Source organism: Quercus suber, unplaced genomic scaffold (genome assembly GCF_002906115.3).
Source record: "Quercus suber isolate HL8 unplaced genomic scaffold, Cork oak 2.0 scaffold_16, whole genome shotgun sequence".
Taxonomy (NCBI): Eukaryota; Viridiplantae; Streptophyta; class Magnoliopsida; order Fagales; family Fagaceae; genus Quercus; species Quercus suber.
Genome location: NW_027069481.1, coordinates 1230723 through 1249016, shown reverse-complemented (window position 1 = coordinate 1249016; position 18294 = coordinate 1230723). Strand labels below are relative to the sequence as shown.

Below are 18294 nucleotides of genomic sequence, written 5' to 3'. Positions count from 1 at the left end.
TTAGCATATGGTTAGTTCATAAAAAATGAAAATATAAAAAACACCCAATGGGTCCAAACTCCAAACAGTAAAAGAGTTAGACTGTGACGATTTGTGATTTAAGGTCTCGTTTGTCGTAATTGGCCCAATAGGCCTTGCCGACCATCCTAATATATCCAAAAAAAAAAAAAAAACAGTAAAAGAGTTAAAATATTGACAGTGATTCTTCATTTAGCAACAAAACAGAAAAAATTAAGAGAGTTCTCCATCTTCCATTGAAAAAGAGAGAAGAGAGTTAGAGAGAGAGAGTGAGAGAAAAGAGGTTCTGCCTCTGCTCAGCTAAGATGAGAGAGGGAAATACCGTGCTGGTGCTTTCTTGGTCTCTCTCAGAAGTAGATCTGCTACCGATGTGTCGTGCTGTTGCATTTTTGGTCTCACGTCTCAGTACTAGTGTCTCTCTCTGGGTTAGTTTTTTTTTTTTTTTTTTTTTGGGGGGGGCGGGGGCAATTTGATGGAATGATTTGATGTCAGATTGGTTTTGTTTCAAATTTTTAAGGGCTGGGCTAATGTTTTTGTTAAATTGTCTGATTGTACTCAATTTTCTTTAGCCTTTCCATTTTGGTGATTTTGTTATAGGCCTAATTTTTGGGGTTTACCCATTTGTTTTTCTTGTGATTTTAAATTTGTAAATTTTAGTGGGCTTTTTCTTTTGTTTAAAAGATTTTGCTTAGGGGGGCAAGTGTAATTATTTTGGGCAAAATTGCTCAAATCTGTAATATAGATATACTCCTTGATTTTTTTTCCAAAATTTGGGGGGGGGGGGGGGGGGGGGGGGGGCATGGCCCCTTAAGTCAAAGAATGGCTCCGTCCCTGGCCGGGGACCTTTTGGTGGACCCTGCAACAGGTGCTAGCTATAATGCAAATGGTGCTAATGGAAGGGAATACTTGGTCCCAGCCCTATTTGACCCATCCACCCAAACATGTTCAACTCTTGCATGAGAAATGAGCATTCATGTAATGTATATAGTGCAGTATATTAGACAGTAGACTCAAGAAAGAGAATAATTCTTTTATTCATTTATTTATTGTATTATGGTTAAATAATGAAAAAGCTAAATCTTTTTATATTATATCATATGCTCAAACTTGTGGTTCTTTATTTATTTATTTTTTTCTTTAACCATATAAAAGAAAAGGTAAACTTGCCCTTGGGTCCTATGCTTAAACAGGGTTATGAATTTATGATTGGTCATATTTTGAGTTATTTTAAGATTTATAAAAAAAAAAAAAAAAACACCGAAGAAATGAACCAATATTTCCAATTGCTTCATTACTTTGTATTCAATACAAAGTAATGAAGCAATTGGAAATTTTGGTTCATTTTTTTTTTTTTCATTTAATGAGTGGGGGATACCGGATACTCGAATTTTTTTTTTTTTTTTTTACACAAAACAGGCTAAGAGTCTATTCCCTATGTGAATCCTTGGGCAACAACAAGGTCTAGGATTTCTAAGATGAGAATGATCCCTTGCCTGTTACAAAACGAAGTCCATCTAGTAGTAAATCAAGGATATTCTGTAGCACATAACATATATTTATAGCTCATTGGATACTTGCTGGAGATTAAATTCTATAAGGATATGGTGTAAAATCCATGTTTTACCCCTCCAATCCTAACATGCCACATCATCTTATCACATATTTAAAAATAAACACAATCATACTCAATCAATTCTAATACCCATATATAAATCCAACCAAATTGGGAATCTATTGAAATGTTATTAGGTATGATAGGATGTATTGAATTTTAATAAATTTTAAATAAAATGCTAATGTGGCAATCACTTATTGAATGGTGTAAAATATAGGTTTTACACCTCATCCTTATAGAATTTAATTTGAATTGATAATGCAATTTCATCAACAACTAAAAACAAAAAAACAAAAAAACAAAAAAACAAAAAAAGTTTTTTTTTTTTTTTTACAAAAACAAAGAATTGATGGTGTAATATATCAATGGTCTACACGAGCTTTGGTAGAACTGTAATGACAATATCACACATAGAATCTGGAAAGACACTATTTGGTGACATCTAATAATACATGCTTAAGTTAGTGACTATAGTAGTAGTATATGTTGTATACAGTGTTTTTGGATTTTTCTCATACCTTGACGGATGGAGTATCATATGTTTATATAGCACTTTGGCTGTTACCACCACACTATCTTTTCCATATCCCGCAATGTGGATTGTGGAACGTGTTTGGAGGAGGTTTAGATAAATTTCACAAGTTGTGCATCCACCATTAATGTCGCATATAATGGTGCACAAATATTGCTCACATGTATGATTGTGAATCTGTGATCCTATCAGCAGCCATTTCTAAAAACTGGAATTGATTTTTAACATTCCAATGGCTTTTTTTTTTAAGAAAAGTTGGGTATACCATATATCATATATGAAAATAATTAAAAGAATCTAACATCAAGTACTTAAAGTTTTAATAAATTCAATGAATAAAGGATAGAGCATTACTCTCTATCACAAGGCCCCAAACTATATATTTAGGACTCCAATAGTGCTCTAAGATGACTGAATCTTACTTTTGTAGGTACTAAGAACCTTCTAACTTAATCGACACATACTAGAGTTTTTTACGAAAATATATATAAAAGGTACAAATCTCCCACTTTTAACTATTTATATCCAAAATAATAATAATAATCTTTTTCTTTTATGTGTCATAGAAAGAGCATTAGCAAGTTGTCCAATGTTGGTTTAAAAATTGACTTCGGTTAATTAATTCAATTACTCAAGTTGATTAATTAGGCCAAATTATATGTAAATTATGGAGGCACTCACAAATCACCTAATAAACTAAAGTACAACGAAAATTAAATTAACACAGTGATTTGTTAACAAATGGAGAAAACTTTTTGCAAGGCAAAAACTCCCACCAAGTGAATTTCAATTCACCACTTCCGAAAATCCACTAATCAAGAATAAGCGGTTATAAGTATAAGGAATCTTACCACTACTCTAGCCTATCCCAAAATGCCAACTTACAGTTGAAACTTTATTCTAATCCCCAAATGGACTTGATCTTATAGAGACTTCTTTCTTTGCATGAATCCTAGTACATGTCTGACTTTCCAGCAACTAAGATTTGTTGTTAGATGCAAAATTTTTCACTTCAAAGCATGTTGAAGATTTGGAAGCACTTGGGCACAAAACCTAAAGGCGTACAAGGACGAAGCAACTTCTCTAAGAATATGTGAGTTCTCTAATCTTAGTTTCTATGTCTTTGATGACTTTAAAATAAAGTTTTTATACCCTTTATGAGTTTAGTGAATGAAATCCTAGCAATCTAAGCCATTATAGGCCGAAATTTTGAATTGAGAATTCTAGATCTGCATTACTCGATCAATTGAAAGGTGTTGAGCTTATGTCAAGAATTACTCATTAAGTCTCGATAAGTGCTAGTGTCGAGCTTGTGTCAAGATAAGTGTTGAGCTTCACTGTTTTAGCTTTTCTTGACCTATTTCTTAGTTCAATCTTCATGTCTTTAATGATATCATTTTTTTTTTTTTGTCTTATCAACACATTTCTTGATATTCTAAACACATTTTAGATCTACCCAATTATAAGTAAAATATATTTCGTCAAAAGATATGCCAATACATAATAAATATGACCCTAATAACATCAAAAAACACATTACATTATTTTAGTGAACTATCATATAAGAAACGAATGGAGTGGTTTACAAAATTAAATTGTTTTTAGCAAGCTTTGGTGAAAGCTCTTTACTATGTCAAATTGCAATATTTTATCTCTAAAATGCTCCAAAACCAAGGACGGATATTCCATTCACCACTATGCTAGTCATGTAATATATCCAAGATTTCCACAGCTTTGCCATCATTGAAGAAACCTTTAGTCAAATAAGATCCATTGAAGAAATGGATTTCTTTAAGTGAGGAAATTCAAATGCAAGTGAATCCACCAACCAAAGATGCACACACCAAACCGATCAAAGTAGTTTGTTCCAATTCTTTTTAGTGTAACACAAAAATCAAGAAATCATGTGGTGGAAACTAATCAAAATGACAAAGTATCTCGTTTTTTAAATCCATATCAGCAATTGCAAAATCAAAGACTTTCTTTTTCTGTTCCTATGAATGGAAACATTATTTGATAGTTAAGTCCAGGACAATGTACGCAACTGACTCCTAAATGTAAACAAAACATGAACTGTAAACTGAAAAATCAATAGTAAAACTACTAAAATTTGTTTAGACTTCTAGTTTTAAAATTACGACTTAATTGCTTTTAATCTACTCAATTAGATGCAGAATGAGAGTAATCAATGTATAATTGACCAAGACTACTAGCTAGTGCATGGGCATACATAATTTGCAATTAATTATAAAACACAAGGAGTAAGGAAAGAGAGATGTAAACACAAGCAAACACAGCGATGTATTATCGAAGAAGAAAACTGAAGTGCGTGACGTAAAAACTTCTCTCCAACCCTCTAAGCTGAATCAATCCACTAGTGAATAAGTTGGAGTACAAAGATTACAATATAGACTCTCCAAGCCTAGACTACCCTCTATACTTCGACCCTCTAAGTCTCAGTTACCAACAGGCTTCATCGAGCCTTGTTAGCACTAACTTTCTAGATCTTGCAATTATCACAAACTAGTAAGTTTATCGTGCGATGCACGGATAATGTTATAATATTTTATGTAAATTTGTTTTTGGAAAATATTATACATATATTATAGCATATTTATTATAAAACTTTGTTAGTAATGAGTTCATCATAAAAAGTAACAATTATAAATTGCACACATATATCTATTATAATTATTTCGTTCAAGTAATGATCAATAATGAAAACAACTTGGAGTAATATTGTATAATAAAAGTTGATAAAAGCATATTAATTCATTCTATATTATTGATTTTTATTATGTGATGTAATAAGAAGCTTCATTACGGATTTTTTTTTTCTTCAATGCTTTGTTATTGTGGTATGGTAACGCTTGTTGTCATTATCAGCTTCTCCATCTTCCACATTTGAAATTTAGTCTGTCCACATTTGTTCAATTTTTGAGCTTTCATCATTTTTTCCTTTTGTTGCAACTTGCATCATTTGTGTTAATTACTAATGAATTGGCACCGAGAGATTCTTGATTAGATCTTACAAAGTTTGAACTTTGTCACTAAGATTTTTCATAGGAATTTGCATTTATATTAAATTTCAATGATGTGACAGTTTTTTGTAAATTTTTTTTATTTTTGTTAATTTTGGAATAGTGCAGCAAAAGAATTAACATAGCATGTTAAATTGTGTTTTTTTTTTTTTTTTTTCCATACTTTTTTATCATTTGAAGGCGCATCAAAAATCTTAGCAACTATATAATTTTCAAAACTGTCTTTTAGATTGAATTCATTCAAATGAAGTAAAGAAATCCATTTTTTTCCTAATTTTTTTTTTCAAATAACGTGAGATTCCTTCTCCAATATCAATATTTTTATAATAATTTAAATAAGTTGTACCTTAGTTTATTTTTCAGTAAGATCTCGATCTTGTAGATTTATTTAGGATTTTCTCGGCATCTCGATCAAATATCACAAACTTTGTTTTATTAGTTGCATTAAAAACTTTAATTTGAATCTTATATCTAAAGTAGTTTGCAATTTTATATATGTAGTAGTTATAGTGAGATAAATATATTTTAAATATTTGGAGAGTATGTAGTTAATGTGAGCGCCTCTAACTTTGGGATAGAAATATTTATTTTTGTTTTACATTTTGCACACCAAAATGATTCTGTTTGTAATTTGACATTCCTTTCACAAAGTATATACAAAATGTAATACCAACCTATTGTTGTATCAGTGTTACTTATTATTGCAATACCCTAGCAGTTCACATCTTGCAATGAACTTTGAAATTAATATGTATTTTTTTTAATGTAAATAATATGATCTATTATTATTTTTATACATAAATGATGAGTATAATTTGAAATAATTAACAAACCTTTTTCGTAGGATCTCATTCAATGCATTTTATCTTTACTATTGTCTTCATAATATTTAAAGATAAATCCTCCTATGAAAATTGTTTTGCATGTATTTTTGGTATTTCTTGTATAGGATCATGTTTTTTACCATTCCTATCATTGAATTTTTTAAAAGAAAATATTAAGTTAATGGCATTTTGTGAGATAGTATATGCTCTTTATTAAACTTTTTTGTTATTATAAATTTTAGAAATATGCATTTGTCAATTATTTCAGCAACTTGAGGGATCTCAAGATTTATATATATTTTTGTTGCACTGGTCGATGACAGAGAATTTGTCTGTATAAAAAGAGGTAAAAAAAAATGCTAAATTTATATAATAGTAAAAATAAGTTACTATGATTTATTGGGTAACAGTAAAAAAAACTTAATAAAAAAAGGTAAAAAAAGTTAAATGCAATATTAGAGTGCCACGTGGCAGGACCTCATGCACTCTCACATGAGGTCTCTGCTTTTATATATACTAGCGTTTAACCCGCGCAATGCGCGGAATCATTTGAAATCTCATAAGTAGAAGAGGAATTTGGCTATTATTTTAATCTTTTGAAATTTCATTCAACTTATTGCTTTCACATGTTAAAAACATGGTGAAAATAGCACTAAGTTGAAAATTCCATATGATCAATGACAGACAATTTTTAAAAATGTTCTTTAACCATAATTAGCTGACATTGATAATTATGTAAATAGAGTGGAATATTAACTAAAATCTAAGTGGTAATCAACTTTGTATAAAAAACATTACACTTTAAAATTTCAAAGTTCTACAATTTCAATCACTCTTCGAAAACAACAAATTAAATAGGATGGAAAATAGAAACTGAAAACTAAATTGTATTTTGTAGTTGCTATTTTCCCTTCTGATCTTAGTGTGCTAGCTGCTGCATCATTTCGAATAGTGATAACACTCTCTCTTTCTTAGCTCTCAGCCCCCCTTTGAATAGCAAGCAATAAGTCATTGGTTCAAATCCAATAATAGGAAAAAACAGTTGCAACTCTTTTTTTTGCTAGCATGACAGCAAGTACAGACTGACAGCAAGGAATCAACTAAATGACCAAAGCATTGGTAAGTCCTTTGTTGCACTGGGGATCCTTAAGCAAAGAATACGCACTGCATCACAACCATATACATTCCATAAAATCTAGTTCGGAATCAGATCAATAGGATGCAAATGAAAAAAAAGAAAGTGTAATAATCATTTGGTCACAAAAGCAAATCCCTCATTTTAAGTAATCAGTAAATTTCATTTCTCAATGTCAATTTATCTGGTCAAGATCCAAATCATCCTATATATATTTATTAGAGACTCTTGAGTCAATTTATCCAGATGGATGCATTTTGTCAGCAGCAAAACTATACCTATTCACCAAAATGGTTCAATACAGCATCATTTACATATCTAATTATTAAATGAACTTATGCAGATAGCCTAACACACATAACTTAAAATAATGTTCAGCCTAGCAGGTAAATCTACTTTGTACTCAAACCTCAACACATCATACTACTCACTTTATAACACAAAACAAAAGGGGAAAATGTATTTATTTTAATCATTTGACTATGCTGTTAAACATTACATCAAATCAAGTTTCAAGGAGAAAATATAATAAAATATCAATTTCATTATGTTCGGAAAACAACAATCATTACCCAAAACAAAAACTCGATCACCATGATGCCACTCACAAAGAAACTGGATTATGATAAATCAAGAAGAAAGCATCAAATGCAGGCCACTATGTGAAAATGGTGGAGGTACCAAATGCAGAATTTAAAAAAACTCGTGACAGTTTTACAATTCAGTAAAATACAAAATAAGAATTCATTGAATTTTAAAAAAATGAACAAAAAAGCAGATTAAAATATGCAATTCAGAACCTAGTCAAAACCAAACATTGTAATATGGTTTGAGTTGCAAAAAATATGAAAATTTGATTTAGTTTTTAACAATCTACTGGCTATTTCCCATATGATGATGGCAAATAATTTGGCTTCCATTAGCCAAGGATATATAAAATAAATACTTGAAGCAAAATTAACATCAAACAGTAACACTTTTTGGCACAAACTTGAACTGGAAAGTTTGTTTTCGTTGTATACATAAAGATTACAAACACAAAAGCCATCAATTTTCCCTTCTTTCTTAATTAATGTCAATCATTAAACCTGGGCGTAAATCTGATTAGCTTTGGCCACAACCAATCAGTACAGACTCAAAAGTGCTAATAAATTCTCAACCAATTTTGTATGATAATGCTTTTACCGTCAAATTTTTTGTAAATAAAACATAATAGTTCAACGTCATATGACCAGTGACTTTTATGGATATGTAAAGCTTTAACTTAATTCCATGAACTTACAGATAAATATAGTCGCTATTATACTAACAAATGAGCAATTAAACAATTAGGAAATAAATACACCAAAACATTAAAACAAAGCCATAAATTTTGCAAATGAAGAAGAATCCAACAAATTTAGACAATATTTATACATTTTGATGAAGATAGATTCAGCTCTTACAAAAGGTGATCTTGAACATTGAACAAACAATTATAATTATGAAAACAAAGAAAGTATTTTAACAATAAATAAACAAAAGACAGGTGAACAAACAAAACAAAATTGACAGATACAGACTAATACAAATTAAAGTCATACCTCATTTTAAATAAAACTTACTAATTTAAAGAAGTAGGTTCACCCTCTCTCACAAGCAAGTTCTAAATCAGAATCAATCAAACCAAAATAACTACATCTAAGTCATTTTCCTCAATAGACTAATAATGCAGTTTAAAAAACTGTCAGCTTTGACTATAATTAAATCATAATTAATATCAAACTTAAAAGGAATAAGAATTTTAGAAGTTAGAAGGTTAACTACTATTCAGCAACATTGGCACCATATGACCTGGTATTGCCTCAGTTAGTAGAAGTGAGATCATAGAAAGATGCTAATACTAAATGCAAGAAGAGAGCAATTAACTAACAACACAAATATACGTAAGAATTGAATCTCGCATCAAATATTCATTCTTAAATTGCTACACTTCTTAATGCCTGCCTTTCATGAATTCCCTCCCAAAGACTGGAGTTGATCAACGGATGCTGCTCAACTCTTAGTCACTGGACCTATTCTTATCTATTTCAGCCATCCAAATATTTATATTTATTGAAAAAAAAGAAATTGTATTTGTAAAGAACCTGTGATTGGTTGCAAGTATCTTCAAAGGGAGATTTCTAAATAGTAGAAGATGAACAGTTTGGGGCGATTCAACACCATTTTCAATTTCTTTTACCAAAAAACAATAATCTCAAAAAGAATCAAATCTAAACCAAATACCCAAAACAAAAACAATTCTAACCCAAAAACCTTAGCTAAAACAAAATCTAACCCATATAATCATGAACTGATATCAAAAAACCATTAGTAAAAGCATATATATATATATATATATTCATTTAATCTAAGGATATAAAAGCATACAAATGATGTCAAGCATATAATTCCATAGATATATCAGAATCATAACAAAAATTCTAGTGCTTCAACTATTACATGACAAAACAAAAAAGTTATATCATATCTCAACAAACCTAGCAATCTCATTAGCGGTGTGCATCTGTAACCATAGCTTTTACGAATCAAGTTTGTACCCATATAAAATTATATACATGCCAAGCCATAGTATCCGAAAATTGAATGAATATATCACATATATCAATCACAGCACACAGTTTTTTCGAGAAATAATTCTAAAACAAAATTATGCAGGAAAATTACTACAGAAATTTGAAGAATCAATATTCTAGGGTTCTGCATTCTTGTTCATGCCGTAAGAATCAATTTTCACAACAAAGCACCAAAAGGAGATTGAACACAGAATTGATGCGTACCTTTCGTTGGAATAGCGCTGATCTCTAACTCCGTATCTCAAAACCTCTGTGACGTTTGATCGTATTTAGGTTTGACGGACGCTGATTGTGATGGTCTAAGTCCGGCAGGATATGGCGGCTTGAAGAGAAGAGATCGTTAGGGTTTTAATTGCAAAACAGATCTACAATATTCCGTAAATTCACGGAAACAGGGGAAACTTATCCCAAAATCTTAGAGAAGTTTAAAAATTATCCGTATATTCTGTAATTTTTTTTTCTCCTTCCTTTTTTTCCTATCGTTGGGGTTTTCTTAAGAGAGCGAAACTGGTAATAAGAATCTGATGAGAAGATGCTAGGTACCGATAATTTTCTTTTTGCTCCTTCCTTTTTTTTCTGTCGCTGGGGTTTTTTTATGTGAGAGAAAATGGTAATAAGAATCGGATGAGAAGATGCTAGGGTTTTTTAAGATGTGACATTTTTTTTTTTTAATATATACACCATCACTGTTAAACGGTATTAGTCTTGCAAATCAACATAATGTATCGCTTTTTTAAGTGATGTCACTTTTCTGATTTGTCAACACGTCCTTAATTGTAAGCACTCATTTTCTCTCAGCTTTGTCTATTATATATACTAGTGTTTAACCCGCGCAATGTGCAGGTTGGTTTTTTTTTTTTTTTTTTTTTGGAAAGAAGGCAGTAATATATTTGTATCTAAAAAATCTTGGGATTTTATGAGAATATACGTAAGCAAATAAGTTAAAAGACTTAAAGTTAAAAGTTAAAAGCTATTCCAAATGTTTATCANTTTAGAATATTTTGTGAACTTACGCTCTCGATATTGCTGCTGCAGGAGCATATTCGAGGCATGAAATGCAGTAAATGTTTTCTCTAACATGTCTTCATCAGTGATTTTTTCCCCACATAATTTTAATAGTGAGATTATTTTAAAAAGTGCAGAATTGTACTCACTCACACTTTTAAAATCTTGCAACCTCAGGTTCAACCAATTATAACGAGCTTTTGGGAGGATTACAGATTTTTGATTCTCATATCTTTCCTTTAAATCATTCCATAAGACAAGAGGGTCTTTTACTGTAAGGTACTCAGATTTTAATTCTTCATGAAGATGATGGCGAATAAAAATCATTGATTTTGCACGATCCTGCAGGGATGCTTGATTGCCAACCTTAATTGTATCTCCAAGGTTCTTTGCCTTTAGGTGAATCTCAGCATCAAGGGTCCATGACAAGTAATTCTTGCCCGAGATGTCAAGGGCAGCAAATTCAAGTTTTGTAAGGTTCGACATCTATATAAACTAGTGTTTAACCCGCGCAATGTGTAGGTTGGTTTTTTTTTTTTTTTTGGAAGAAGGCAGTAATATATTTGTATCTAAAAAATCTTGGGATTTTATGAGAATATACGTAAGCAAATAAGTTAAAAGACTTAAAAGTTAAAAGCTATTCCAAATGTTTAGCATGGTAGATAAAAATTTGACTTGCCAAGTAATATAATTCTTGGTAAAAGCTTGACTTTTTTTTTAAAATATATTTTGACAGCATTATTTGCCCGTTTGACATATTGTAGGAGTTAGAAAAACTGTAAAAGATATTCCTTCAAAATTTCAAAATATAAATATATAAAAAAATTTTAAAAAAAAAGGTTGCAATGTTTGGTTACTAATCATAAACTAAACTACAATTAGTGCATTGAGTTCAATAAGATTATAAATTCCAGAATTTTGTTGCTAATATGCCAAATTCATGACACATTAGTGTCTAGATTGGCATGGCAATCAAATTGGTTCATTTTGCAAACTTTAAAGATTACTATTACTTACGAAGCACTACTAATTAATACTACTAATTAAACCTGACATAGTGACATTAGATTGAACTTAAACACATCATATATTTAAAATCACCAACTTGAAAAATAACAAATTTACATACAAATGAACCAATATGTTACGTATACGCTGAAAAGAAATGCATCATTTCAAAATTAATGCTTATTAAAGAAAAAGTGTTTGCTTACTTGCTAAGATCAGATTGTGTAGTAGCTTTTGTTAAGGAGTGTTGTTTTCTATAGTGCTACTATAACCTTGTCCAATTGACATTTCGCCACAAAAGCAAACACCCACCAAATAAATCTGCAATTACTCCACAATCCACAACATTGATTATACTATAAGATGTCAACCCTACCACACTTTTACATATTTTTGGCTTCAGTCTTCCTAGAACCAAATCCTTCTTACATAACCACCCATGCTAAACTCATATTCACCACCAACACCACTGCATCACTGTATTGTAATAAATCTGACAAAATAGATGCTCTAAACTCTATATACACATGCCACAAAGTTAATATGCTCTACTATGTATTCTACAAAGTTATCATTACTTTCCTATGGCCAAACCATAAAGCTACATGGTTTCATGCTGGTTTTTTCAGGAAAATTCTAATGATCCCTAAATGCCACCAAAAAAAGTAAATATTAGTCAGCGTGGTCATATTGGATATGACCAACAGGTAGTGTTACTGTCACATATACTTCATTTTCAATTTCTTTTCTTACAGCTCCTACCAAACCCTCTTAAACCTGCAAATTGTGACAGTAACATATTAGTCTCTGAAGTCATATTGAAATGACTAATAGGTAGTGTTACTGTCACACATAATTCAATTTCTCCTTAACTTACAGCTCTAGCCAAACTCTCTTAAACCAGCAAATTCTACTGAAAATTTCAGCACCATTTAGACCATACAGTTTTGTAGTCTAGGCCTTGATCCTCCTCCGGAGAGTAATCATCAAAACTTATATCAAAAAACTTAACCGTACCATATTGCTTGTTCCTCACCCTGAGCATGTAAACCTGACATAGTGACATTAGATTGAACTTAAACACATCATATATTTAAAATCACCAACTTGAAAAATAACAAATTTATACAAATGAACCAATATGTTACGTATATGCTGAAAAGAAATGCATCATTTCAAAATTAATGCTTATTAAAGAAAAAGTGTTTGCTTACTTGCCAAGATCAGATTGTGTAGTAGCTTTTGTTAAGGTGTGTTGTTTTCTACAGTGCTACATATCATGGGACTTCATTTATTAAGGAGGAATTTAGATTTATACTTAAAGAAAAGTGTTAAAATAATAATTATATGATCAACTTCTTCATTTTATAATAGCTTGAACTCTTAGAATACGCATAGTTTAACTTCTTCATTTTCTAATAATAATTCAATTTCTTACCTTGAAAATTCAGCTCCTTCAATTTTTTTTAAACAGATTCTATTTCAATACTGAATGAAAAAATCCACCACTGTCAGTAAAGCATGCCACCAAAAAGTATATAGTTTTATCATCTAGGAGAAAAAATAGGGACCCGTGCATAGCCTCTAAATAGAAACCAAATTGAACCAATTTCAATATTATAGTTTTGCAAAAAAATCATGTTTGCACAACTTCTAAGCAAATGTCAACAATTTTTCTAAGTTTTTTTGTTAACTTTGTAATAACTATAAGAAACCTTGTAGACTTCAATCACCATTCACACATTATAGATATTGCAGCTTATACATGTTATCATGTGATATTCAAAATTAGGTAAATAGATGTGGCTGCCAAAAATTCAATTAGAAGGACTTCTATGACATAATGATGCAGCAACCAATATATAAATATACTGTATAACAATATTTAAGAAGAACATTTTTTTTTTTTAAATGTACATTTGAACCATCTGAATTCTAAATTAGAATACAACCTAAATTTAGTAAAATGGTTTTCATATAAATACAGCTTTATATATAAAATGTTAGTTGAATTCTAATTCAAACCACCTAAATGCAATGCAAATCAATTTAAAAAGTCAAATGCAAATCAACTGTAAGTGCAAATCAATTTAAAAGTTTGTAATTGAATGTCACTGAAATGCAATAGAAAAATAAAAGCACTCAATGGAATCAACCCACCTTTTGCAGAGACAACCAACCATTTAGTCAAACTTGGAAAGGATGCTTCAACTCACCCAAATAAATAAGTGGAGCACAATCTAATATACCTAGATTAACTTCACAAACAAAACAATCACAATCAGATCAAATACTCTTTGCCCTCCCAAATCACTCTTAAACATGCAACTTAGAATAAGATATGAATTTTCACTTTGTAGAAATATTGGAGCAATATTTCTAATTTCCTGTAACTTGCAACTTGTTGACTATATTTTAAAACTAAAGTGGAGAAAAATAAAACAGAGGACATTAAGACTATAACGGGTGAGATTGGAGATCAATATTTCACATCATCATCACAATAAAACTCAACACTATAGCACACAACATCATTCTCCATGCTTTATAACTTCAACCACGGGTTGTGCATGAGTGACAACCATACCAACAGATCAATGTACAGAAAGATAGAATATATACTAAATACTTTTATGCTGTGATACTAAATACTTTTATTCTGTGAGAACCTTGTAAGGCATGCATTAGAGCAATATTTGAAGGACAAATTCGAGAAAATTTGGTCATTGGCAATATTAGTATGTAAAAATCCCCAAGTCCTCATTGAGCCTTCTCTCTCCATCCGTAGAGATCTAGGATTTAGGGGTTATTTAAGGTGATAAGCATAATTTTTTAGTTATTTAAAGTAAAAATTAAGCTAATCAAACTATTGAATAATTCACTATAAATCTCAGTAAATCTATGAATTAAAAACTTCAAATTTCCACTACAAACACACAAAACTCATAAAACCCAATTAAATACTAAACCCATAAAGCCAGAAGTTCACTCAAAACTGATGAAAAACTCAACTTGGTGAGCGTTGATGAAGGAAGAAGTGGATTAGAAGTTTGATGCATTGGGTTTAGGTTTTATGAGAAAAAAAAAAGAGGGAGAGTCAAATTGTTGCGCGTACGCTGAGGTTGTGGTTGAATGGAGCCGGAGATGGGTGGTGCTAGACCAAAAACGTAACCCTAAACCAAAATCAAGTCTTTTAAAAGATTAAATTATATTTAAAATTGGAAAAAAAAAACGTTTTGACAGAGAATCCAAAAACCCAAAACAAAAACGAATCAAATGTAAACCTATCCAACAAAAAAACTCAATCAAAAGTAACATTGCATACCCAAATCTAAAAAATGGAAAAAAAGCAAAGTACGGTGCCCAACCGATGCAGTGTTTACCGTTCTGCCTCTTTCTCTGTTTCTTTCTCCGTGTCCCAGGCCTCATCCTCTCTCTATTTCATCGCCTCTCTCTTTCTCGGCCTCTCTCTGTTTCATCGCCTCTCTCTCTATTTCTGACCCAAAATACCAATCTATTAATCAAAACCAAATCTGACCCAAAATACCAATCTAAATCATAATTAACACCCAATTTATTCTCCAAATAAAAACCAAAAACCCTAAATTTTAAAATTTAAAACAGAACTTTACCTAGAGATTCCAATAGTCGGGTAGTGAGTGGAGGCTTACGATGATGGCAGAAGATCTGGGTGGCACCCTTAAGGTGATGGCAGAAGCGCCCTTCTCTCTATCTCTACCTCTCTATTTCTCTGTCTCTCTTTTCTCTTGATCTCTCTCTCCTTTCTCCGTAGCAATCTTTTGTTTTCATTTTTTCTTTTCTTTAAGCGGTTAGTTTCCTTTTATACTAAGGGCTCCCAAACAGTGTTTTAATGTAGTCAAACATTATCATTTATCGCTGATAACGGTGGCGTAGCGTTAGTAAACAATGTAATGCATCGCAAAACAGATCTACAATATTCCGCAAATTCACGAAAACAGGGGAAACTCATCCCGAAATCTCAGAGAAGTTTAAAAACCGAATCCAAACAACAAAAACTCATAGAGAGAAAGAGAGGGAGAGAGCGAAGAACGTATCTGTAAAACTCAAAAGGGATGACGATGGCCGGTCAAACGAATCTCTAGGGTGGCGCAAGTTTTTTTTTTTTTTTTCCCCTCCTTGAAGAGTTTGATGTGAAGAGACCAATAAGTTTTTTATTTCTCCTTCCTTTTTTTTTCTGTCGCAGTATTGCTGGGGCTTTTTTAAGAGAGAGAAAATGGTAATAAGAATCTGATGAGAAGATGCTAGGGTTTTTTTAGTTGTGACGTTTTTTTTTTTTTTTTTTTTTTTCCCAAACAGTGTTTTAACGTAGTCAAACATTATCATTTATCGCTGATAACGGTGGCGTAGCGTTAGTAAACAATGTAATGCATCGCAAAACAGATCTACAATATTCCGTAAATTCACGGAAACAGGGAAACTTATCCCGAAATCTCAGAGAAGTTTAAAAACTGAATCAAAACAACAAAAACTCATAAAGAGAAAGAGAGGAAGAGAGCGAAGAACGTACCTGTAAAACTCAAAAGGGATGACGATAGCCGGTCAAACGAATCTCCAGAGTGGCGCAAGTTTTTTTTTTTTTCCTCCTTGAAGAGTTTGATGTGAAGAGACCGATAAGTTTTTTTTTTTTCTCCTTCTTTTTTTTATCTGTCGCAGTATCGCTGGGGTTTTTTTAAGAGAGAGAAAATGGTAATAAGAATCTGATGAGAAGATGCTAGGGTTTTTTTTAGTTGTGACTTTTTTTTTTTTAATATATACACCATCACTGTTAAACGGTATTACTCTTGCAAATCAACATAAAGTATCGCTTTTTTAAATGACGTCACTTTTCTTATTTGTCAACACGTCCTTAATTGTAGGCACTTACTTTCTCTCAGCTTCGTCTAGTATTAGATATATAGATATAAAAAACACAAATTGGAAGCAGAAAGTAAAATGAAAATAAAAAACAGTTTGTAGTTTTGGTTTTCAGAAGGTTCTAGGTTTTTATGCTTTGAAATTGTGTCCCCAAAACCAAACACAACAATTAATAACAGAAAACAGAGATTAAAAAAAATAGTAAGCATGTCAAATTAACCATTTAAATTAGGGGAAAAAATGGTGGGAGAAAGAAGAGGTGCCTATCGGAATGACTGAACATCACTAAAATGTGAGAGATATCATTGAAACGTTTCCTTAATGCACCAAACGAAAAGTGACAATGTTTCAATGTTTTTAAATGTAAATACAAAATCAACCACTTGTTAATAGAAGTATAAATTAAGAACTGGAAAAATAAAGGGAAAATTCATAAAAACTTACCTTTAATTTTGGTACTAATTCTAATGCATTTCATACCTCAATCATTGTGATCAATGAACGCCGTAGCCTTTATCGACAACTGCAGGAAAAACTTATTATTTTTATTTTTTATTATTAATAAAAGCACTCAAATAACTTTACAAAAACGAACAAAGAGAACATAGGAAACCAAAATATATCGAAGAGGTAATGAAATATATATCAATTAAAAAAATAAAAAATAAATAAATAAATGAAATGCCATGCATTTAGGCAGATACCCAAAACGAATGCAACCCAAATAGGCAAAACAAAACCTATTCTAATCCAAATTCCCTAGTCAAAATCCAATATAATCAAAATACCACAAAAACCAAAGAACCAAACGAAAAGGTACAATTATTTGGCGGGCATACGGCCTAGTGAACTCCTTCTCTCTATCCCAGTCTTTTTTCTTTTGATTTGTACCGAAATGAATATCCCTCTTACGAACTCTATCTCACGATTTAGGTTTGCATATTAGAGAGTGGCAGCGAGAAGAAAGACAGATGAGAGAGGGGATAGGTTAAATTATTAAAAAATCTAAATCTAAACCAATCCAACCAAGAAATTCAAACCTAAATTATATTCAATTCCCAGATTTGAAAACGAAAAGGAAAAAAACAAAAACAAAAACAATAACTTTACCGTTATGGTACACCGCTTCTCCTCTCTCCCTAGTCCCCACTCCATGCATTCTCTGTTTATCGTCTACCTAGGTTTGGTCAGCAAAATCGGTTAATTTTTTTTATTTATAATGCTTTTTAAACCAGTTAAAAAAGAATTTATATATATGAGATGCTTTTAAACAGTGTGTGGAATGCCAACTAACATAATTTATCGCTTTTAACTTATACGTGCAGCATTATAAGGGGTCATTTTTTCTAATGTGCAGCACCGCCTTAAAGGCTTCTGTTATTATATATAGTATTAAATATATATATATATATATATGGACACGTCCCGATTCAAACATGTGTCCATGAGTTGACATGTGTTCACAATGCAACATATCCAGTAGAAACTTACACGGACACAAGCTAGACCCTATATATATAGAGAGAATTTTACTAACATGTACTCTAAGGGCACACAATAGTACACCATTCTTGGAAAAATATTTATTGAGAATTGAAAAAGTTT

General features: G+C 31.2%; 1 protein-coding gene and 1 long non-coding RNA gene across 8 annotated transcripts; both read right to left on the bottom strand.

Annotated features, from left to right (window-relative positions):
• Positions 1–10743: 10743 nt before the first annotated feature.
• LOC136071358 (uncharacterized) lies at positions 10744–11271 on the bottom strand. The gene has a single exon (XM_065782537.1). It carries the CDS (start codon positions 11269–11271, stop codon positions 10744–10746), a length of 528 nt encoding a protein of 175 aa, XP_065638609.1.
• Positions 11272–12427: 1156 nt separating this feature from the next.
• On the bottom strand, positions 12428–16689 carry LOC112007284 (uncharacterized). Of its 7 annotated transcripts, none has more exons than XR_010632795.1 (5): positions 16343–16615; positions 15426–15690; positions 15119–15289; positions 13954–14051; positions 12428–12844 (listed from the first exon to the last, which is right to left on the bottom strand). It is a non-coding gene; the product is annotated as an uncharacterized LOC112007284 (long non-coding RNA). The 7 variants fall into 7 exon arrangements; XR_010632801.1 differs by having other exon boundaries at positions 15177–15289; positions 16343–16611; XR_010632792.1 differs by having other exon boundaries at positions 15152–15289; positions 16343–16608.
• Between the last annotated feature and the right edge of the window lie 1605 nt (positions 16690–18294).